Source organism: Barbus barbus, assembly GCF_936440315.1.
Source record: "Barbus barbus genome assembly, chromosome: 4".
Classification (NCBI taxonomy): domain Eukaryota; kingdom Metazoa; phylum Chordata; class Actinopteri; order Cypriniformes; family Cyprinidae; genus Barbus; species Barbus barbus.
In genome coordinates this window covers 13831904-13856277 of record NC_136732.1, presented here as the reverse complement: position 1 = coordinate 13856277, position 24374 = coordinate 13831904, and the positions used below count along the sequence as shown (strand labels likewise).

General features: G+C 39.1%; 1 protein-coding gene across 1 annotated transcript in view; it reads right to left on the bottom strand.

Annotated features, from left to right (window-relative positions):
* The window catches only part of LOC306860595 (protein shisa-9-like), a gene marked incomplete at both ends in the record, with an annotated part of 62493 nt that overhangs the window by 20240 nt on the left and 17879 nt on the right, over positions 1–24374 (bottom strand). Inside the window, one exon of the mRNA XM_079402367.1 lies at positions 14758–14873. Within this exon, the coding sequence (XP_079258493.1) occupies positions 14758–14873 (116 nt within the window). The remainder of the gene's footprint in view (positions 1–14757; positions 14874–24374) is intronic.

The window sequence follows — 24374 nt, the reverse complement described above, 5'->3', positions numbered from 1 at the left end:
CGATCTGAGATCTCCTCAATAGGCTCGAATGGAGGCCTACAGAGAGCATCAATACCACAGCCAAGTCCCAAGGGGGGGCCCGGGACCGTACTGGAGGCCACAGACCGTGGGCAGGGTGGCCACTCATGACCGCTCCCCAACCGGTGAAGGATGCGTCCGTCGCTAGCGTACGCGGTGACACGGAGCTCCCAGCACTGGGCCCTGGGACAAGAGCCAAGGTTGTCTCCACATGTCTAAGGCACGTAGGCATCGCCGCGTGACCTTGATCATGCGAAGCGGGTTTCCCCTTGGGGAGAACCCCTTGGTCTTGAGCCACCACTGTAGGGGTCTCATGTACAGCAGGCCAATAGGTATCACGTTGGACGCAGCTGCCACCAGACCCAGCAGTATCTGAAACTGCTTGACACTGAGTGACTGGCCTTCTTTCACCCTCCTGACTTTCGTGAGGATTGACTCGATCCGAGCAGGAGACATACGTGCCTGCACCGTGGTCAAATCCCCACCACCCCCAGATAAGTGGTTCTCTATAATGGAGAAAGCACACTTTTCTTGGGGTTCAGTCTTAACCCCAACACTTTTAAGTGAGCGAGAACAACATCTCAATGTTGAGCCGCCCTCCGCTCTGATTGAGCGAGAATCAACCAATAGTCGAAGTAATTGAGTATGCGGATGCCCCGTAGCCGCAACGGAGCTAACGCGGCGCTCACACACTCGTAAAAATGTGGGGTGAGAGTGCTAGGCCGAAGGGAAGTACCCGATATTGGTAAGCTTTGCCCCCAAAAGCAAACCTCAGGAACTTCCTGTGAGTGGGAAGGATGGAGACATGGAAGTATGCGTCTTTTAGATCTATGTGTCAAATCAGTCCTCGGACTTGATCTGAGATACTTACCTGAGCATCTTGAACTTCAGTCTGCTGACTGAGCGGTTCAATTGATGCAGATCTAAAATGGGACGCATTCCTCCATCCTCCTTGGAACTATGAAGTACCGGCTGTAGAACCCAGACTCTCTACGTAAGGAGGAAACACCTCGATGGCTTCCTTCCTTAAGAGAGTATCTACCTATTGTTCCATTACCAGAGCCTGCTCGGGGCCCACTAACGTGGAGTTCACCCCGTTGAATTGAGGCGGACGAGAATCGAACTGGATTCTGTAGCCTCTCTCTACAGTGCGCAGGACCGATCGAGACACATTTGGCAGTAGTTTTCACGCTGCAAAATAGTCTACTAAGGGAACCAGTCTCTCAAGACTGGCCTCTGGTGTAACCGGAGCGGCTAGTTCGGTGCCCTGGAACGGCACACCGGCAGGGAACGGCCGAACTAGCTGCTCCAGAGACCCCCGAAGGGGTGGCGAGCATCTCAGCTCCGCTACGGTTCCAGGCGGAAGAGACTGAGATGTGTGCTCGCTGGAGACCGCTGCGCCCTGGAACACCATATGTGGTAGGGTTAGCAGATCGATCTCCTGAGTGCACTGGGGGAAGACGAGTACCGTACGCTGCGGTGAATCGTGCTCTACCCCAGCGGGGCTACCCTCATAAGCCTTTATCCCACTCACATCAGGGCTTCTTGGCCGAAGACCTCTTCGCCTGCTTGGCTGGGAGGTCCTTGACCGCGCACCCTTCTTACCGCCCCCACCCCGCTCCCGTGGGGGCGAGCTTGCCTATACGAGGAGCCAGCATGCGGCAGGGGCTGCTCTCGCCCAGCAGCCCCGTGACCTAGAGAGCGGCGAGGGAGAAACCGCTGGAACGCCGCCACCTGCCTCCTGAACCGAAAAAGGCCAGAAGGCAAAGTGGGGCGTCCAGAAGGAAGACCCTGTCACGGTCTTTAAATCTGACAGGGTCAACCAAAGATTCCTCTCCGCCGCCACCAGGGCTGCCACAGATCGCCTTGACGGTCTCCCTGGTGGTGCGGAGAGACAAATCAGCGGTTTTGCGGAGTTCACGGATGTCCTCCGCACTAAATCCCTCGCCCTCATCCAACTCCTTGAGCAGGTCAGCCTGGCATGCCCACAACACCACCATGGTGTGCAGACATAAGCCAGCCCGACCTGCTGCCGCCTACCCCTTGCCTTCAGAGACAACGCAGCATCAGGGGACAGATAGCTCGCAAGCGTCTGTTCCACATGCGGCATCGCTCTGTAACCGCGCTCACTCGTCCCCATCACATGACCGTAGTAATCGAATGAGGGGACGAAGAGGCGGGCCGAAATGTTTTCCCTACGACCTCGACACCTCAATGTAGAGGTCGGGGAAAAAAGGCAGGCTCCGATGTGGAGGTGAGTCTGAAACTGCAGAAAACGCTCGTATAACCCTCTCTGCGGTTCGACAAGACACTCCACAAGCTCCTCATATTGGGGTGACAGAGTGGGTGCAACATGCTCGACGCTTCCCATGTCAACCTCCTCGGAGGAAGACACGAGAAACGCCGATGCCGCTGCCCGAGGGGAAGTATCCGCAAGGCGGGCTTCCGATCTCGAGGAGCGGTCATGGGAGCTGACAGGTGAGGATGGAGATAGAGACTCGCTCGTCTCCGATCCCTTTTTCAAGCATTGAAAAAAAATTCAATGCTTTTCTCGCTCTCACACAAAAGTACTGCATTCCTCTGAGAAACTTTGCATTCTCTCAAAAAATATTTGCGTTCTCTCGCAAAATTGTTGTGTTCTCTCGCAAAACTATTGCATTCCCTTGCAAAACTATTGTGTTCCCCTGAGAAAACTCTGAAGTACACAAGACATATGGACCACTTTTACAATATGGTGCTTTTGTGTGCTTTTTTTAAGCTTGAAAGCTCCGGTCCCCATTCATTTTAGTTGCATGAAAAATAAAGACCAGCACAGTCTTCATAATTTATCCTTTGTTTTTTTTTTACATAAGAAATAATGTCATTTGAAATGACATTCCCCACATATTTTTTCCCCTTTTGAAATTTAGAAAGGTTTAAAAATGCTTAATCTGGTGTTGCTCTTCTTCATGCAGATGAATCTAAATCAGACAATCAACTTTTGCAGGATTTGACCGTCCGATTTCCACAGAGCAATGAAAAACAGCTTGATTTGAGGACATCTGAAAACATCTGTCACATGTACGAAGGTCAAACCAGATGAGTCTTACCCACACACATCTCGCCTACAGCTTGTCTATCTCAGTAGACGTAATTTTTGGAAAGTCATGTAGCAGATTAGATTTTACCTCAAACACACTCATTGCTTTGACTTCCATAGGAAACACATGTACTGTAGAAAATAGGGGTATCAATACAAACCTTCTTAGGTTTAGTAAACCTTAAAATGACAGTTCACCCAAAAATGAGAATTCTGTCATCATTAACTCAACCTCATGTTATATGCCATCAAACTTAAAAATGATATAAAAATCACCATAAAAGAAATCCTACACACTAAAGGGTATTGTATAACTTCAAGAAGATACTTTTCTGGCACTTTTGTATCTTTTTTGAGGCTTTAAAGGTCTCAGGCTTCAGTTCCCCATTCATTGTGAATGCATGGAAAGGAGTGACAAGCTTTTGTGTTTAACAGATGAAGTCAAACACTAAGGAAGGACATGAGAGTGAGTAAATGCTCATTTTTGAGTGACCTATATCCCTTACATTGTGTAAATCTTGGAAAGTCAGATGAAAAGAACATTTTATGTGAAAAACACAGAATAAAATACTCGCTATGTATGCATTCTAGGGTTAAATGTATTAACAGAAACACATGCATACATATGTCATCCTGCTATGCTTGACATTTCAGTGTCTCTGCTCAGACCACATGTACTATCTGCCTTGTGACATTTAAACCACTTTCAGATGGAAGGAGAGAGGTTGAAAGGGCAATATTTTCCACTGTTCTGCGTTTTTCGTATTTTCGGGCTTTCCACTCCATTTCCTAAAAAGCATATCTCGACCTGAGCTCTCTTTCTCTCTCCTACTCATTCTCCATGTAACTGCCATTCACCATTGTACTTTTCTCTTTCTCTTTTAATCATACTCCTTTCACACAGGCATCAATGTATGTTTGATTGACATATTCTACTACAGCTATGATTGGTGCATTTGCTGGAAGGAAGCTTCCTGTTGCTAAATTGCCATGGAGCATGCCGACTTCAATCTCTCCAAAGTGCCTTGAAGTAACTTTAACTGAATTGCATAGTTGCACCAGACTAAAATACAGTATGGTACGAGCTTTTGTTAGCTTTGGACAAGGCTTTGAAAGAATTGACAATCCAATTTCTTTATTATTATTATTATTATTTATGCATTAGTTTTTTATTCATATTTAAATTATTTTATTATTATTGACACATATTTGGCCATTAAATTTAATGTTTTATTTTTATTTAAATGTTATTTATTTTCATTTTTTTAATTACTTTAAATTAATATTAATATTATTTTTATATATATAGTATAAAAACAAGTGTTTTATAATTAAACCTCATTTTATCATATAAACGTCACTTTAAATAATGTAGCCTTTCATGTTATAAAATGTCAGTCTATTGGAAAGTAACTTTTTTATTTATTTCCCAAAGCCAATTTTAGTGCATTTGGAGATTGTGTGAATGTATCAAGAGATGGGAACTTACATGAGCAACCTTCACTATGTCTGGTGTGCAATGGCCTTTATTTAAAGCATTGATTTCAAATACTGTCCTGTTACTACACATAAACAGCTCATTCCAAATATTTTCCTTCCTTTCTGACCTTCAAGAGATCTTCAAACATTTTATTTGATCTTTTTCTTTCTGGAGTATCTGTTCCTCTTGAGATTCCACCTTTTCTAAGATGACCTTTCAGCGGTAACATGCTGTATGCAGAAGGTCACACTTTAATAATCCTATTAATTAGGAGAAATACAAAGGGCTTTAATAGGCTTGAGATCCTGACAGGGCAAAACATCACTGTAAAGAATTATTAACATAACATCTTATTTAGATGAAAATGTTTTTCCTGTCACTGCTACATTTTAAGAATGATGCATTTTATTGGGTGTTTTTTAGCAGGATCCAATGGTAATTTGGGTGATTGTTTACTAGCAAAGTTTGACATATATATATATATATATATTTTTTTTTTAATTTTATGAAATTTCATTTTTTTGCAATAGCTTAGAAAGGTATGAGCACTTCTGAAGTCACGCGATGCCATATGAATTTCATTCATCTTGTGTGTCTTATTATTTTCTAGTAAAATTATCTGAAAAACCTTAAAACAAAATAAATGCTGCATAAGATATTAAGACTTGTTTTTAGAGGAAGTATCTTTAATATACGTGTATTTTGTCTTATTGCACTGGCAACTTTTAACTTGGAAAAAAGAAGAAGAAAAACGGGAAAAGGCCTGCCAGAGCAGCAAGACTAAATACATTCATATTAAACATTTTTGCTCTGAAAATAAGTCTTAATATCTTATGCAATGTTGCTTCTCTTACAGTTATCTTGTTTAGAATATTTTTATATATTTTGACTAAAAAAGACAAAAATAACAGTTAGAAATAGTATTTTTGCAGTGAGTATCCATAACAGACCATCCTGCCCGCTAACAGATCCTGATTACTGGTTCTGTAGCCAGTTTAGCTTCAGGCTCAGTGCAGAAATCACCTCTGATCTGCGACAACATCAAAAGAGCTCAGATCAGTTTAACCTTGTTAGGAAGACGTGTCAGTGATGAAAAGATTGCTCTGTCCTGCTGTGGCTTCAGAATATTTGGGTAATATCCTGTTGCTTGTCTACTGTGTTTAGACCAATAGGAGTCTGAAGAGTGTGTGTGTGTGTGTGTGTGTGTGTGCGTGCGTGCGTGTGTGTGTGTGTGTGGTGCCCACAACTGCTGGGGTCAGCCGAAGGGCGCTGGAATAGGTTGGTAAGATGAGTGTGATCAAACTTCCACTTCATTACACTTTAAACACAGGCACAGTAAATGTCTGGTCAGTCACACTGGTGCAGATTCTCAAGGACATAAGTGAAAAATATTAAATCTATATCTGCCATATATATATATATATATATATATATATACACACACACACACACACACCCTAGTGTCCAAAAGATTGGAATAATTTAGATTTTTTTAATGTTTTTAAAGATATTTATTGAAAACAAGTGTTTTACGCTCATAAGATTTTGATCAAAAATACAGTAAAAGCAGTGCTATTGTAACATATTACAGTTTAAAATAATGGTTTTCAATTTGAATATATTGTAAAATAGAATTTATTTCTATGATGGCAAAGTTTCTGCAAATTTTCATCAAAAGCTACATTTATAATAAAAATAATATAATATATAATAATAATATTTAGACATTTATAATAAATGCTGATTAATTGTTTGACTGTGTGTATACAGATGCAATCAAAATTATTCTATAACTATTATAGAAAGTTTATTAATAAACATTTCAGTGATTCTGAAGATGTAAAGTTGATGAAAAATGGTTGTACACATTCATGTACAAAAATGTAGCCTGTGTGTGTGTGTGTGTCTTTGTTATAATACTATATGACTTTCACATATTTATATTATAGTATTAAATATATAATAACACAAATTAAAATTTTTAAATATAAAAAGAATTTAAATATATTTTTAATATTTACTTTTTATTTTAATTTACTTTGTCTTTATTTCTTTCTTTCTTTATTTTTTGTTTTGTTTTTTACATGTTGGCAACAGAAATCATTTTAGTGTTTTATGAACTTCAAAAACAACTGTTAAAAACAACGTTAAATTGCCTTTAATCCTTTTTGTCTTATTGAAATGAATCATATTTATGAAACTTTATTCATACCACCAGTGCTAGACTGCGATTCCAGTAACAACGCTGATAAAAATATATTCACAGACATATGGACACTAACATCATCCTCAACACACACACATTTTGATGAGAAGGATGTGTTTTTCATGGGTGGTCTGTCATACAACCCACCTTGACCCCACACACACAAACACACACACATATTGACACACACATGTTGTCTGCCAAGAACATGATTGGCACATATGGCACAGAGTCTTTTTCTCGTACACGCACACGAACAACGCAATGTCTCATCATCAAATGCAAACAGTGTGTCAACTCATGCTGTTGCACTCATTAGCTGCACATATGAAGCATTTTGCACTCAGCCAGACCCATAAGATCTGCATCTTTAGAAATGCAGCAAAAACATGCTTATATCAGCAGTAAAATCGTCTGCGTAAGAGATGTGTCTCTCCTGGGCAGGTGAAAGAAACAGAAGAGTTTTTGCCTGAAGGCGGTTCCAGAGGCGTCTGACTGCTCGGCCAGACAGCAAAGATGAAGTGTAAGATTTACTGTAAGATGAACACAAACATCTCTCCACCTGTCACAAGCAAGCTGTCAATCACACACATGGTTGAAGTGTGTAGTTGAAAATAGTCAATTTGCTGTGGTTTTGTATTTGTCTTCACAGCTGACTATAAAGTAAAATGGCGGAAAATGTTTTGAGATGTATATATTTATACAATTTGCTATGTTATTAAAAATGTAAAAACGGGTGCTCACAGACACACATTGTTCTGATCTGCTGTTGCTTCAAAACTTATTTTGTAATATTAGTTATGCGTGTTGCTCAATAACATTTAACATTTAGAATTTATTGTGATTCATACAGATGTTGGTTGTTGCTGCAGTTTCTCTGATGTTGTGTCTTCTGTTGTGTCTTCTGTTGTTTTCTCTTTTTGTCAGCAGGTATCGAAGCAAATTGTCTGTTTTTTTTTTTTTTTTTTTTTTTTTTCCTCTCTCTCTCTATCCCCCATTCTCCTTTTTTTTTCTCTCTCTCTCCCCCTTCTCTGTTGACTTTATCCACAACTTTTTTTGTTTGTTTTGTTTTCTAATTCCTTTTTTTTTATTATTATTATTTTTATTTTTATTATTATCATTATAATTATTATTTTTTTTTTTATTATTATTATTATTTTTATTTTTTATTTTTTCTTTCTCTCTCTTGTTTTCTCTGTCCCCTGGTCTTGTCGGTCATAGTATGGTTAAATAAAAGGGTATATAAAATTTAATTAATTAATTAATTAAAAAAATAAAATAAAAATAAAAAATATAAAAAAAATAAAATAAAATAAAAAAAAGGCTGTGAATGATGATAGCATAGCTACACATACGTACTGTCATGTGTTATCTGTGTTACTGACAGGCCGAAAAAAAAAAATGTAAAATAGTAAAAATAAAGATTTGAATTAAACTGTAAAATCAATACTTTATGAAGTTCACTTTTATCTGATCCGCTTTACCTGACAAAATGATTTTGCCAGCGTAACAATATTTCCAGATTAATTCAAATCAATAAAACTGATTAATGATGTATGTTACCATATGTATAAACATATGTACATAAGGAGAGAGTTTGGAAAGGTTGAGTCAGGATTCGAACTCGGGACGCCCGCAGGACTGTTTTTTTAGCAATCCGCACCCACCTGCTCCGGCGATATATTCACTCTTTGTTCACCCGCTGTCCAATTAGAATCATTTTCTTCCCAACCTGACCATTCCCTGTAAATTTAGATCTAATTTTCAGAATCTCACATTTAAATTTCCTCTACTAAAAGAAAGAGTGATAGGCTAACAAATAAAGGTGTAGTCTGCACAAAATTGTATTTGTTATTTTATTCGTCTTGTCAACAGTCTTGAATTTATTGACAGGAATGTGTTAAATGAATTTTGTGTCTCAAGACAGTTTTTCTCGATTGCTTAAACACATTTTTTGAAACTATGCCTCGTATTCTCAAAACAGTAAACACGAATCCATAACTTCTAACTCAATTCCCCAAACTTCCTATATTCAGGTCAAAATGAAGCTATCCACTCAAAGCAACTCAATCTTGCTGAAAAAACAAACTTTGCTCTCAGACATGACACACAGTCAAAAACACACACACTACAACACAGTTTTACACACTGATGACATCAATTCAAAACAATACTACAAAAACCGGTTATAAGTGTGGTACTTCCCAAATGTTTTATTTCTCAATTTACAGTTTTTCTCAATTGCTTTGGCACATTTTCCGAAACAGTCTTAACATTCTCTAAACTGTGAGTGCAAATGCCACAACTGTTTACTGGAACTTCAGAACTTTATTGCATGTCTGCAAAATGTAGTTACTCACCCAAAACATTTCATTCATGCTTCAAAGCCTAGTTATCATGTCAGTAATTTGGCCAAGGCCACCAAAATATAAAGTATTTTTGTCATTGTGTGAGCCACACTGGTCAAAATGTTGAGTTGTTTTTTCACCATGACTGTAGAAACCTGTGTGTAGTATTACCTGAGGCAAACTATGGCAATAGTTTAGATGACAGTTACTGTAGGCCTACTGAAATGCAGAAGGCTGCACATATACCCATTTCAAAAGTACAAATTTACACATTACTGTATGTGGGATATTGATTGAAAGAGACTGTTTGGTAAGCTGACTTAATTGGCCCTTTTATCTATCCATCGAAGGTTCTGGTTGGTGTGTGATACATTTAGACTCCTAGTGTTTCCACTTGGGTAATTGTGTGCTAATTGAGCTCAAACTGTGCAGACTTGAGTGAACAATACTGAAAGCTAGTGCTTTCTAAATGATCACACGGTGTAAGCACTGAGAAATGTAGGGATTTGTGTGTAGAGTTTTGCAGTAACAGTTCACCAAATCTGACTTGTGTGTCAAAGCAGGGAATAATGCTTATAGTTCAGCAAAATGGATGTGCTTTTTGAAAAATGCCATTATGGTTTTTAAATTTTAGTTCAAAAGCCTGGTTATAGTTTTTTAGCAATCGAGAAAAACTGTAACATTTTGCTGTCAACACAGTAGGAACAAAAAAAGTGTATTTTCATTCATCTTGTCAGGATACAATTCGTTTAACATTTACATCACAATAGGAAAAAGTGTAGCAGAGAAAAAAAAATTAGGTTTTACAAAAATAGCCTATTAGTTATTGTATTCGTCTTGTCAAAATACTAAATTCGTGTAACATTTTGCTGTTAACACAGTAGGAAAAGCATCACAGAGTAAAATAAATAAATACAACACCTGTCATTTAAAATTATAGGCTAAGCAAAATATAAACAAAACCGAGTTGAACATTATTCAGGGACAGCGCATCCTCACTTTGCTCCATCCTTATTCTGCTCTGTCACTCATCGACAACCTGCTTGTTCTGTCACTACCGGTAGGCTACAACCGTTATGCAACCGTTACCCCCGCAAATGAAATGCATGACGAAGAGAGCACTGGTTCATGCATGCATAACAGTCCTGAGTGCAGGCTGTACCAGTGGTCAATGAAAATAAAGCACAGATATGCTGTTCTGAAAGGACGTCGGAAACAGGATATTGTTAAACCGCCCGCTCCCGTTCAAATTACACCAGAGTTACCGACCCTACCGCGTTTTATTTGGGAATTTAATCCCGCGTTGCAAGAAATCTGGTCGGGTCCCGGTGCATAATTTGGCAGGGTGCAGAATTCGGCACAACACCGGCAGACCTCTAGTACAATGTCATTGTATGTCGGCGTGTGCTACTCACAGGGCTATATCGGTGCCGACATGAAGTACATTTTTAAGGTTGCCTGACAAAGCCTTTAGAGTGTAGAACCAAAACGTTTCATTAACAGTGTTGGGGAAAGTTACTTTTAAAAGTAATGCACTACTGCACACTATTATGTTACTTATTTACTTTTTATGGGAAGTAATGCACTACGTTACTTTTTAAATCTGGGCAGAGCTTGCTTGTTTGTTTTTATTATAAAACGTTATTCTTTTACAAATGTAAAAGCCCTTTCACATCAACAGTTTAACTGAATACACGTCAGACTGAAGGAAATGTAAATTCACGTGTGTACAGTAGAGGGCGCAACTCAAACAAATTGCATGAAGAATAAGACGCAGGAGAAGAAAGTTCAACACTATTCAGCAATAACAAAAATGAAACACAAATGTGTATGGTTGAACTGGATCATCAAAGGTCAGTAGCAAAGACATTGGTTAATAAAATGGGATTAAATACAGAAATTATATTTGTCTTATTTAATGTTGTATAATATTCTGAGTTTGCATTTGACTGTTTTTATTCATTTTGAGTAATTCTGAATCAGTTTTTGTGCAGGTGAGATAAGTAAATACATGTTCATATTTAGTCTAGAACTACAGTAACATCATGTTCACACACAGCGCACACAACGCCTCTGCACTTATTCCCGATTTCTCTCAACTTGGCAACATGACAGCTGTCAATCAATACATAGGAAAACAAAGTAACTGGCGTTACTTGTTTGAAAAATAACTCCGATATTTCCTTCTAAATTACAAAGTAATGCGTTACTTTACTAGTTACTTGAAAAAAGTAATCTTGCGTAACTTACGTTACTTGTAATGCATTACCCCCAACACTGTTCATTAATAACTTGTAATTCTTTAGAAAACCCTTTATTTTTAAGAGGGCAAAGTTGTTTTGTTTGGCTGGAAAACTTGCCACCATTATGCCAGGGTGTTTGTGGGTAATAATAACAATAAGCTGCATGATATTATTAATGTCCACAGCACAAACAATGTGGCTTGAGCTACACGCCTGAGTTTATTGCTTTGTGTTTATACTCACCTTAGCTGTGATTAAATTGTGATCCTGGCTGTTGAAAATATGACTAATAACAATTATAATTGGAAATATGATAATCATAATGATGCTTATTTAAAGCATACGCTTCTGCGAAAAGTCATGACCCCAATGTTTCAAATATTTGTTGAGCCGGGATGGAAGGATGATGGAAGAGTGAGAGACAGTTCTCTCATTCAGTTCTCATTCTCCTCTCTAAACATCGCTCTAATTCTCCTTTCATTTGACAGCCTATCACACCCACACCATTCCTCTCCCACACTCATTCATCTTTCCTCTTGTCTCATTCGCTCTTTCTTTATTCCTCCCCTTAGGTATTTTTCCTCCCCTCCCATCTCTCTCTTACTATTTATTCATTCAATCTCTGTCTCATTTTCCTTCTATTTTTCTCTGCCAGGTTCCCTCACCTGGGTTTCTTGATTCCTGAAATCTCATTTTCCTTCATGTGGAAAGTGCTTCTCAAACTATCCAGGTGCACTCCTCCTTTCACTTCTTCAACAAAGACTGCAGACCACTTTGCACTCCAAAAAATAGGGGAAACCACCAACTACATCAAGAATTACCAACAGTTTGATACAAAAAATTTAACTTTTTTTTTTTATTAATTTTTAATCTGAAAACAGCTGCAGCATAATGTTTTTTCATAACATTATGTTTTGTTAATATTTTTATATTTTATAATGTAATTTTATATATATATCCTTTTATATTATTTGTTTTATGAATACATACATTTATATATTTTTATACATATTTTTTCCTGTTTTATTTCATTGAAACAGCTATGTTAAGCTAATGAACTGAAATAAGACTTTATCATGCATTTATGTCAACAAACTTAATCCATATTAATCAATGAATTAAATGAATGTTTGTGCTTTTTGTAAATTATTATTCTAATTATTTACATCTATTTTTTCTACACACCACTCTTCTCATGAAGTTCATCATCATACTTCACCTTCGTCACCTCATTTCTATCTTTCTCCTTTCAAATTCATCCATCCATCAGTCCTTCCTGACCACCTGTGTCGACGTGGGTCTACTTGTCATGACTCTTCAGCTGTGTTTGTGTGTGTGTAAATGCAGATGGATCGTTCTTAGACCCTTGTGAGCCTTAGTGTATTCAAGCTGGTTTAATGAGCACTTAATTAAACTCTTATTGGAGAGGTAGATTTAGAAGAGGAAGAAGATAAAAGAAGCATGAGCAGAAACACTGGCACAGTGGAAATTCTCACACTCCCAAGGAAAACTCACACCTGTGATGAAGTGTGTGCGTAAGCTGGAGAGATGTTGTTGATCAGCAGGTCTTGGCTGAAGTTTCTTAATTATGCCTTAATTAGCACAGTTGCTTCGTTAAGCCACTTCCTCTTCTAAGGCTGAGAGGGAGCAGCAGTAGGACTGCTCATATCCGAAAATTTAATTACTCCCTCATTCCAGTTCATTACCCTTACAGGGCAAAAGGTGATGGCCTTTAAGCCTCATTGCGTTTGCTGAGATTTTATCAATAATGTTGTCAGCCGATGTGTATCTGCAGAACATTTAATGGGTCGTGTTTGCACAAGAACTTTAGTTTTGACTGCAAAGAGAATGATGTACTGAATGATGACTTAGCTAAATAAATAATAATAATAAAAACAATTTTGCAGTTTATTCAAGCAAACCAAAATCAAAGCTTTGGTTAAAACTTAACCAAAACTTAAAGCTTTCAAGTGTAATTGCTGCAACTTTAGTGGCACCAAACAGGATTATTAAAAGGTGTTGCTATTTAATTATCAGATTGTTCTGGGGGAGATAAGCACTTAAGGTTCTATTACAGACAGTTCTCTCCGTCTTTATGATTTTTTCACCCTTTTTCTCCAAGGTGAAAGTCTGTTTGCATAAAAGTAAAAGTGCACCTCTCCTCATCAATTTGAGGTACAATCCGTGCCCGTAGCACATTTCAGAATGAGTTGCATGGCAGAGTGTTAAGGGCAGTGGTATTTTATACTGCAATTTATTTTTCCTCAGGAAAAAAAATATATATATATTAATAGGAAATTTTAAAGTATATAGAAAAATTCATAGAAAAAGGATTTTAAAAGCTAATAAAAATTACAAAAGCACAGAATCAAATTACTAAAACTTAAGCTTAAAAGTAAAAGTCTTGTTGTCTGCAAAACTGATCAAAATTAAATGACTTTATGCTTAAAAACAACGAGGAAAATAAATTTGTCAATGGGGTAAAAAACGAAACCAAAAATAAATAAAAATAAAGGTTTCTTACCCTATCGGCAGACATTTTTTCCTGGTTTTAAGTGTAAAATGTAAATGTAAAATTACTTAATTGTAATAAATGTTTTTTCACACAAAAAAAAAAAAAATAATTATGTCACTGTGCCTCTCAAGTAATTGTATCTTGATTTATTAATGCTTTGATATTTGTGCTGAATTTTTTTTTTTGCATTTATTTATATACTGTTAAAGTATTTATTGAATCAGCTTACAGTTTTGTTTTCGTTTTTTATTTTATGAAATTGTGTAATTTGTATATTTCTATCAGGGTTTAATTGTTATATTTATTTAATTAGGTTTTTTTTTTTTTAAGTAATTTTAGTCCTTCACATTGAATGCCAAGACATCTGACATCTAACATTTATATTTAATTTTTATTTTCTTTCAGCTTTATTTCAATTACAGAATTTTTTTAGCTTTAGTAAGCAACAACATCATTGGTTAGAGGTTTTAATTGGTCAGTCAACCAAATAGTCCCTCCCTGAAATTGGCACCATTAGTTGAGCCAATGATAAAATGCAAGGCTGGTCAAAAAAACAGCAATGTTTTGAAAGTGCCACAGTATAAAAATCAACAACAGTTAAAGTTGTCACTGCATATTAAACTGGGCTATAGAAAGTATTTGTTACACACATATTTAAACAATTATAGGATCAATACTTCACATGTGTCAAAATCTCCAGGACTCACATCTGAATATTGGCAATGGAAATACAAATGCAAGCAACCTGTCAAGGCTCCTTTTTACCTCAACATTGAATGTTTGACGTTCATTATATTTTATTTGATGTTCATTATATCTGTGAGTCCCTGAGATTCAGCTCAGCAGAGACTCTGAAGCTCTGACTCACCGTTGTTGGTGCGCATTGACCTGCCGGAGATGCCGTTGGATCCGATAGGGTGGTGGCCTCCTCCTCTGTCCACACCCCCGGGCTCGCCTGGCTGTTTCAGCAATTCCGTCAGGGCCCTAAAAAAGACAGGATTGTACGCCATCAGTTTCTCAGCAGGGCACTTGGCAAATAAGGGTGAGCAATACAAACCGTGAGCCCAGGCCAGTGTTTTGCACGTCTCACTAATTCAAGTTGTTTGTCTTCAAGTCTTAGAGACCTGGCATTACCTGTCTTGAGGAAAGGAATGAACTTGAGATTTCAACGAATAATGCAATCTTTTAGTAAACCGTGCTCCTAAAGTGCTGTAGATCAATTTCTGGAAAGAATTAGGACATTGCAAAGTATTTTTAACCATTTTCTGTAAATAAATCTTTAAATTATGCATTAAAGTGATTAAAAATTGCAAAGACTTTTCACAGTCAATTAAAATGAGAAAATTCTCTTTTGAAAGCAATTACAGCTGGTCACATTAGTGTAAGCGAACAGAACAGTTTTTTAGCATTTATGCAACCCATCAACACAGCAATGACCTGAATCAATACATAAATGTTGGTCTATATGTTCAATTGACCCTTCGCAAAAATAAACAACAAAAAACATCACTGTAGTGCCTCAGTTCACGTGGCACATGAACCGATCATCTTTTCATATGTAGTTAAAACACTAAATAAACATGAATGCACATCAGAAAATTTCAACCATAGAAAGACGTTAATACACTCCATTTTTCAAGTTTCAGTCCATTGAAGTTAATCTACTCTACTGTCTGATTTGTTTGTCGGACTTAATGGTGGATTCTGCATTATGATTGGTCAGATTACCTGTCAATCAAGCTCTTTCTGAAGGGTCAACTGCAAATTCCTTCGAGTCCAAGCAGATTACAGCTGCAGTAGACAAACGAAGACGCCGAAAGTTAAACCCCATAAATCTGACAACATCTAGTCGGTTTATGTGCGACACCGAGCCTGATCTCATGATGAAAACGTACCTGTGGGAACTTTTTTACAAAACATGAACTACGTAGTGCCATGTTTGTTTTGTGACATATTCGATGTGAAATGCGCGCTTTTTTTCCCACGAAACAGATGAACGTACATATGGTACGTTTTATGTGATGTTGGTTTTGTACGTGTCACCGCAGTTTTGACTTGAAATGTCCATTGAGTGGCGCTATAACTCTGATGCTCTGTTACATTTTAAAATAACGTACCATCTGCACTACACCTAAACCTAAAAAAGTTCCCTCAGGTACGTTTTCATCATGAGATCCGGTTGGCGACAGCTGTGGCCTTTATTCTCATCGTAGGACACATCAGCAGCAACTGTGACGAGATCTGTTGTGTTGACAGCTCAGACCATGAATGCTGCATTTCAAAATGTATTTAAATCCTATAAGTGGATTATTTGCATAAAATAGTTTAGAACAAATCCATCACACAGCTCCAAGAAGTGCATTAAAAAAAATGCTTATCCAGTAAAATGGCGAATGACAATAGTTACTAAAGCACGATTGGTCAGCAGCATTTTAAGGCGGGCCTTAATGAAGAGTCAGTTTAAAACTAGATTACATCATCATATTCCATTGTTAAACAGGAATCGTTCCTATAGTACAAGAACTTTAAAGATGGATGCAACTGAGTGTCACCAAACACCACATACTGGTTTGTTTGTTTATTTATATATGGATTTACTGAATGTACTTCTTTGCACTCATTTGTATGCACATATATTCTTAGCAATTATTCTGTATTTAAATTTAATTCTTTCTTTTTATGTCATTCTGTCCACACTATGCTTTCAGAAAATGTTTCAATAACTGCCCCACCTGTCCTTGGCTCTGTCCCTTCCTTTGTTCACTAATTCCTGTTCTCACCATCAGAATCTATCCAAGGCCCTCACTGGGAGCTTCAGTGACCGTAACCTTCACTGATTGTCCAGTACTGAGCCATATCTGAACTCTCAAGGCAGCTATAATGTCTCTCTAACACTTAACTAACAACCAACCCTCTCAATTCATCCATCCCCTACTGGCAAGTGCTTCGGTGGTTGCATTAAAATTGTGTAGGTGCACAGGAAGTGCAAGTGTGACCTTATTCCAGTGCAATTCAAAATAATTCTGCTCGGCTGCTGTTCAAGGTTCCGTTATTTCCCTTGTGACATCATTGTCTCAACATTCTCTATTCCACAGGCTGAGATTCAGGGCAGGATGGAATCTTGGGACATTTCTAAAGCAACAGTTGCCAGGATCGCTGGGCTAAGGCATACGAGATGGGTCTGTCTCTTTCATGATAACGACCAGGAGAACGAGGCACTCGGCTCTGGCCAGCTCTCTGCTGTATGCTCGACTGATGTGCTGCCCTGTAAATCATTTCTTCTGTCTCCTCAAAGCCAGTACAGGCCACACAGGACTATGGCTGTCTACAAACTTCCTGTTCCTAGCCGTATCATATCCTGGCCTTTGGTGGACCTGAAGATAGCTTATTTAACACACAGGCAATTGTGAAGGTAAAGTATATTAAAACAATCACGTAATTTAAGTCTATATTATTATATTACTTTTTTAAAAGAAAGAGTAGTAATTTTAAAAAGCTGATTGTAACTGTATAATATTGTGCTAACAACACTTAAATCATATATATATATATTTTTTTTTTTTTCTTGTTATATAATGTATTTTCTTGCTCTTGTTTACTTGTTTTTTATATATATTGTATCATAAACATAAATGCATTTAATTTTGTTTTATACTGCACTGATAGATTTTTCATGTTTAAACTTATGCTTAAAACATGTAATTTGCCAGTGCATTAAGACAAAATACATTCTTATTAAAGATATTTTCTGACAAAAATCAAAATGTTTCATGTGGTTTTGTTTCTTAAGTCAATTCAATGTTTTGAGATATTTTAGCAGGAAAAAAAGACTTTTAAATATCAGATTAGATATCAGATGGAAGCCCATTTCTACCACTTAAAAAGGTACTTGTGATTTTTTATCTCACAATTTAGATTTTTTACTCGCTAAAAAGTTGTTTAATAGTTTTTTTTTAATTGCATGATATAAACTCACAATGGTGAGTTATACAGTCAGAATTGTGAGATAAAAACTTGCAATAAACTTGCGATATCTTTTCCCACTCAGAATTGTGAAATGAAAAGTCACAATCAAAATAACAATCAAATTTATTCCCCAACTCAAATGCAGTGATATTTTGACCACAGGCAACATTGGTTTTATTTAATTGATTTCACATATTTAAGAAAAATTCCACAAACTGCAAAGTAATTAAACATTAACGTCAGTTTAGATAATTCTCTTTCACCAACAAAATTGGTTTACCGAAATGTATGTTCTTTTCAACCGATTCAGTTATTAAATATTAGGCAGTAGAGGACTTTTAGTCATCATTCAGAGTAATCAGTGAGCACAATTTGTTCTTAGTGAAAAATTTGATGCAGATTCCCATCGGGAAATGTAGTTGGAAATGTATATTTAAAACAAAACTGACTTAAATTGACATGTCGGTTGATCTTAATTGATCTTAAATTTGCACTGTGCTAGTCCTAAACCAAACACTTTGATTGATCTCTGGTGGATCAAGGTTGTAGGAATGTGGCAACATGATCTTTAAATGCATCTCAAATCACATGTTAGTCTTTTACGGTTGCTCTCTGGAGAATGTTTCTTATGTCGTGATCACATGCAAGGATGCACAGAGCACATGTGTACATGCAATCTGAGAAACATCTACACACATGCTCCACTCATCTGCTCCCAGCGGTGTTCACCAAGAATATCTCCGTTCACTTGCTGTTCTGTTTCGCAATTAAATATTTTAAACGGCTCAATCTGTTTCACCTACAGCCAGATTTTATACTTCAGAACAGAGCAGCAATCAACCATCATTCAGCTGTTTATTGATAGAAAATGATCGTTAATCATGCTGATGGTCTTAACTTCCAGGGGTGTTAATGTGTGTGATGAATGAATTTCTGATTGGCCATACATATGCTGGATTGGATTGCATGAGTGTGTATTAGAAAAAATTATTTGAGAGATTTCCAATATTGCTGATGTTCTCTCAGCATGTTCCCTTTTCATTACAGAAACATGGTCTTTAATTAAACTGTTACTTTTCAGCAAAATTCCCATTAAGGTACTCCAGTGGTAATCACAGGTGGAAAGACTAACTGCAGGCGTCCCAAATCAGTTTTAAGTGCCCCCAACTGGCTTCTAAACTCACTTTAAGACTCGGTTGGGAGCACTTTGACAAGAACTCGTAAGCCTATATGCTAGACCTCCTAATCAAAGTAGTCACTGCCATGATAAAAAATAAAAAATAAAAAACTCTCAGGCAGTTTGGACCAGCTTACATTTCAGTAACACTTTTTTTTTTTTTTTTGGCAAAATCTCTTTTTCAGTGCTTCATTGTCAATTCATTATTTGATAATTATATTATCTAGTCCAATTTACTCTACTAGGAATGGAATATAATTTTAATAAACAAAAAAATATGCTTATTTGGTTTATGATAATGTTAAAAAAATTTAATATTGAAAATATGTCAAACAGTAACACACCAACATATTTGCAGTTTTTATAAAAAATTAATCATCTTTTATTTATAATATATTTTAAACATACTGTAAAACCACGCAATACAAAGACAAAACTCTCCTAGTTGTGATACTTATAGCATATAATTGTCACGAGTCCGGGCCCTGCGCTTCTCCCTGTCGCCACCAGAGGTCACCATCTCCCTTCCACCCGGACTCACCTCACGTAATCACGTACACCTGCCACATCACGTACACCTGCCACATCACGTACACCTGTCACATTACACACACCTGTCCCACTCATTACACCCACAGCTGTTCCCAATTGCCACGGACTATTTAATCTCCCCTCTCCTACCACTCTGTCTGGTTGCATTATTTGGCGTGTGTAAATGTGTTACAGTGTTTTGTTTCTAGTGTCTGCTGTGGTCTGGGATACATGCACTGTGCTGCCGTCTGGTATCCCAGACCTTTTCTGTTTCGTTTTTTGTGCCGTGTTGGCCTTTTTGTTTCCATTAAATACCCTCACCTGCACTTGGACCCAGACTTCGTCTTTCCACGGCGCTCCTCTTAGCGTTCCGTGACAGAATGCAACCAGCCAAAGATGGGTCCAGCAGGGAGGTTTCTCCACATCCGCCAGGGAGACCGGAGCATGGAGGATTATGCCAGGGACTTCATTAAAGGAGCTCGTCAGTCGGCGACGGAGAAGACCTGCCTCATGGTCTTCTTCTGGGGAGGCCTGGCTGAGCCATTCAAGTCCCTGGTACCTTACTGGGACCCCGGGGAGTCGCTGGAGGACTACATTAACCTGGCTCTGCAGGTGAGCGGCTCAGCCTTCAGGTTGGAGTTAGCTGCGGAGCCCGTTCACAGTTCTCCCGAGGTGGCGACCCGGGGGACGGCGGCGGACGCGCCCAGTGCCTCGCGCCCGCTTCCGGAGCATCCTGGTCTGATGCGCAGCGTGCGGGAACCCTCGCTGATGTCGGTGCGAGCGGCGTTGGCCGCTCACGTTCCTCCCGAGACAGCTGTGCTCGCTCACGTTCCTCCCGAGACAGCTGTGCTCGCTCACGAGGCTCCCGAGAGAGCGGTGTCCGCTCACGAGGCTCCTGAGACAGCTGTGCTCGCTCACGAGGCCCCCGAGAAAGCGGTGTTCGCTCACGAAGCCCCCGAGAGAGCGGTGTTCGCTCACGTTCCTCCCGAGACAGCTGTGCTCGCTCACGTTCTTCCCGAGACAGCTGTGCTCGCTCACGTTCTTCCCGAGACAGCTGTGCTCGCTCACGTTCTTCCCGAGACAGCTGTGCTCGCTCACATTCCTCCCGAGACAGCTGTGCTCCCCCACGAAGCCCCCGAGAGAGCGGTGTTCGCTCACGTTCCTCCCGAGGCGATGGTGTTCGCTCACGAGGTTCCCGAGGCGATGGTGACCGCTCACGTTCCTCCCGAGACAGCTGTGCTCGCTCACGTTCTTCCCGAGACCGCTGTGCTCGCTCACGTTCCTCCCGAGACCGCTGTGCTCGCTCACGTTCCTCCCGAGACCGCTGTGCTCGCTCACGTTCCTCCCGAGACCGCTGTGCTCGCTCACGTTCCTCCCGAGACAGCTGTGCTCGCTCACGTTCCTCCCGAGACAGCTGTGCTCGCTCACGAAGCTCCCGAGACAGCTGTGCTCCCTCACGAAGCCCCCGAGAGAGCGGTGCTCGCTCACGAGGCTCCCGAGACAGCTGTGCTCGCTCACGAGGCCCCCGAGAGAGCGGTGTTCGCTCACGAAGCCCCCGTGAGAGCGGTGTTTGCTGATGTTCCCCACCCTGATGTGCCCCCCGAAGCGGTGGAGCCCACCATTGCCCGCTCCAGGGTGGCAGCTCCACACTCACCGCGGTGGTGGCCGCCGGTTCTGCCCTGGGTCTCCATCCCGCCGGCGCTGCCTCAGAGCCCAGGTTCCCTTCCTCTACACGGGCCTGGCCCACCATCCCTCCCCCTGTTCCACCTCCCTCTGGACTTTTGGGGGGATCTTGTGGAACGTCTGGAAGCCGTTCCTTAAAGGAGGGGTCATGTCACGAGTCCGGGCCCTGCGCTTCTCCCTGTCGCCACCAGAGGTCACCATCTCCCTTCCACCCGGACTCACCTCACGTAATCACGTACACCTGCCACATCACGTACACCTGCCACATCACGTACACCTGCCACATCACGTACACCTGTCACATTACACACACCTGTCCCACTCATTACACCCACAGCTGTTCCCAATTGCCACGGACTATTTAATCTCCCCTCTCCTACCACTCTGTCTGGTTGCATTATTTGGCGTGTGTAAATGTGTTACAGTGTTTTGTTTCTAGTGTCTGCTGTGGTCTGGGATACATGCACTGTGCTGCCGTCTGGTATCCCAGACCTTTTCTGTTTCGTTTTTTGTGCCGTGTTGGCCTTTTTGTTTCCATTAAATACCCTCACCTGCACTTGGACCCAGACTTCGTCTTTCCACGGCGCTCCTCTTAGCGTTCCGTGACAATAATGGGTATAAGTTACTTTGTTGTGAATTAATAATGCTTTTTAATAAATCCATGTTTTAGAGACTGTTTAGGATATTGCAGAATGTGTAGCGTGTTGTTACTGCAACACTTTATAAACAGTGCGAGTTATGCATTTAGACTAGCATGCAACTGTTAAATTAGTTGTTTGCTTCAGGGTGTCCAAGTGTAAACTGTAAGATTGCTTATGTTAGATTGATTAATGAATAATCTCATAGAGGATGCATTAGCTAATTCACCTGCTTGCAAAGAAGATCTGTGATCTTTAGTTCTTTCGGCTCAAATGACTTCATTGATAATTAGAATAATTTAGTTATGGTCATGATGAACATTTTTTTATGTTTTGGAATAAAAAAAAAATTCATTGCGGCTTTTTATTTCATAATTTATTTTTACATCTCACAATTCTTAACTTGTTTCTCAGAATTCGAAGTTTTCACCTCGTAATTGTGATTTTGTTTGTTTGTTTCTGCCATGGAATAAAAAAATTATGTCACAAAATATTAAAGAGCCACAAAACGGTATTGTTTGATTTTCTTAAAAAATGCCAGAATTTGAAAGCTGAGACTTTAATTCATACCAAAAGTAACATGCTCTGTTTTTTTTTTTCGATCGGCGTGTTGTCAGCTCACTCTTTGCTCTACATTTTTTAAGAAATTCAAATGCTGATCAGATCACTGTAGAGCCTCAGTTCAAGCGGTTCGTGAACTTATCATCTTTTCATATTTACTAGTTAAAGCACAAAATAAACACAAATGAACATCAGAAGGTATTTTATAACAACCGCAGAAAGATATCAAAACATAATTTTTCATGTTCAAGTATTTTTCACGTTAATTACACAAGTTCTTTATATCGCGTAACGCTGAGTTTTTATCTAAAAATTCTGACTGTTTTTTGATTTGTTAGAACAATGATGAGATATAATATGTGAGATATAAACTACAAGAAAAAAGTCAGAAATGTAAGATAAAAGTTGTAATTACCTTTTTCAATTTTTTTATTCCGTGGCGGAAAGAGCCTTCCATATCTGGTCATATGAAACTATTTACATCACTATGCAATAACTGATCATTTAAGTTAATAACAACCACTTTATTAGCAGTAAAGTTTAAAGCATCCATAACATCAAAATACATTGCAGCAGAGAGTTTTGTTTTCAATCTCGTCATGCATTGGGAATCAGTTATAGCTGGTGAGGCAGATGGTTCATAGCAGACCGGTTAGCCACAGGGCTAATGCTGCTCCAGTGAGAGAGACTGTATGTGTATGTGTATGTTTGTGTGTTTCTGGTGCATTAGCCATTAGTGATATCACAGTAGGGGAAATATTTGGCCCTGATGTGCCTGACACACTACAAAGAGCCTCAGATATGGTTAGCAGCAAACCAGAGGCTGTGTGTCTGTCTTTGTGTGCTAATCTCCGTAAAAGAGACCTTTTAGTTTCACCCTTGTCGTTTCATGAGAAAGCATGTGGTTTTGTTCAAGGTTGTCTGCTTGACAATAAAATCATTCAATGTCAGTGCATGTATCTGTTTTAGTAATCTATTGGCGGGAGGAGAAGATTTGCTGGGTAACGGAAAAGCAATGAAGTTTGACATCCTTCCCCACCTGACTGATTTTCTGTAGAAACTCAGTAACGCCTGACAGCAGCAAATTCTCTCTGCTGACTCCTGGAAATTTACAGACCCTCTGCTTATTAACTAAACTTGAGACAAGAGCATTGTGGGGGAAGTTTTGACAAATGGACAACCCTCATCATTTCAACGCTCAAATGTTAAAAAGAAATAAGCAGAGGGAGATATGTATGTATATGAGATGTTTTCACCGATTTTATTGTCCATTAATGTGAAAATAAATCTGATTGCTTAGAAAAGTTGTTAAATATGCTTGCCTTAACAAACATAACCAACTACATCTTTGATTTTGTCTTATTCTGGTATTCTCTACATGGAGACCCAATCACAATTCGAGTTTTTGTTTGTCTTTTTCAAGTCCAGATGAGAAACACCCTGAAAACACTTGGTCAGACTATTCATGAGCACTACTTCAAAGTACAGATAGTAAAGAAATTTACACACACACACACAGTCCCTTGGGATGTTTGTGTATGTAGACATTTTGGTGGATGAACTGATATAGATCACCTATTGGAATTGGCACAGGCATCTCAAACACACGCTCACAGCTCAGCAAACAGCACAAGTTGCCCAAATGTCATGATCACAGGTATGTTTTCCAGCAGTTTGTCCTTGTCTCTCTGTGTCTGTCTTTCTGCTGTTATCTGCACATGAATGCAGTCGTTTGTATTCTCTTGTCATTCTTCTTCTAAAAAAATGGATCCCTTTCTATCTATGATCCCTCTCTCGAATTATAATGAATCTGACAGCTGCCAAGTGCAGTCCCAAAGCGCAGAAGGAGGTGTATTTATATGTGTGTGTGTGTGTGTGTGTGTGTGCATGCGTGCATGTGTGTCTGTCTGTCTGTGTGCGTCAGCAACC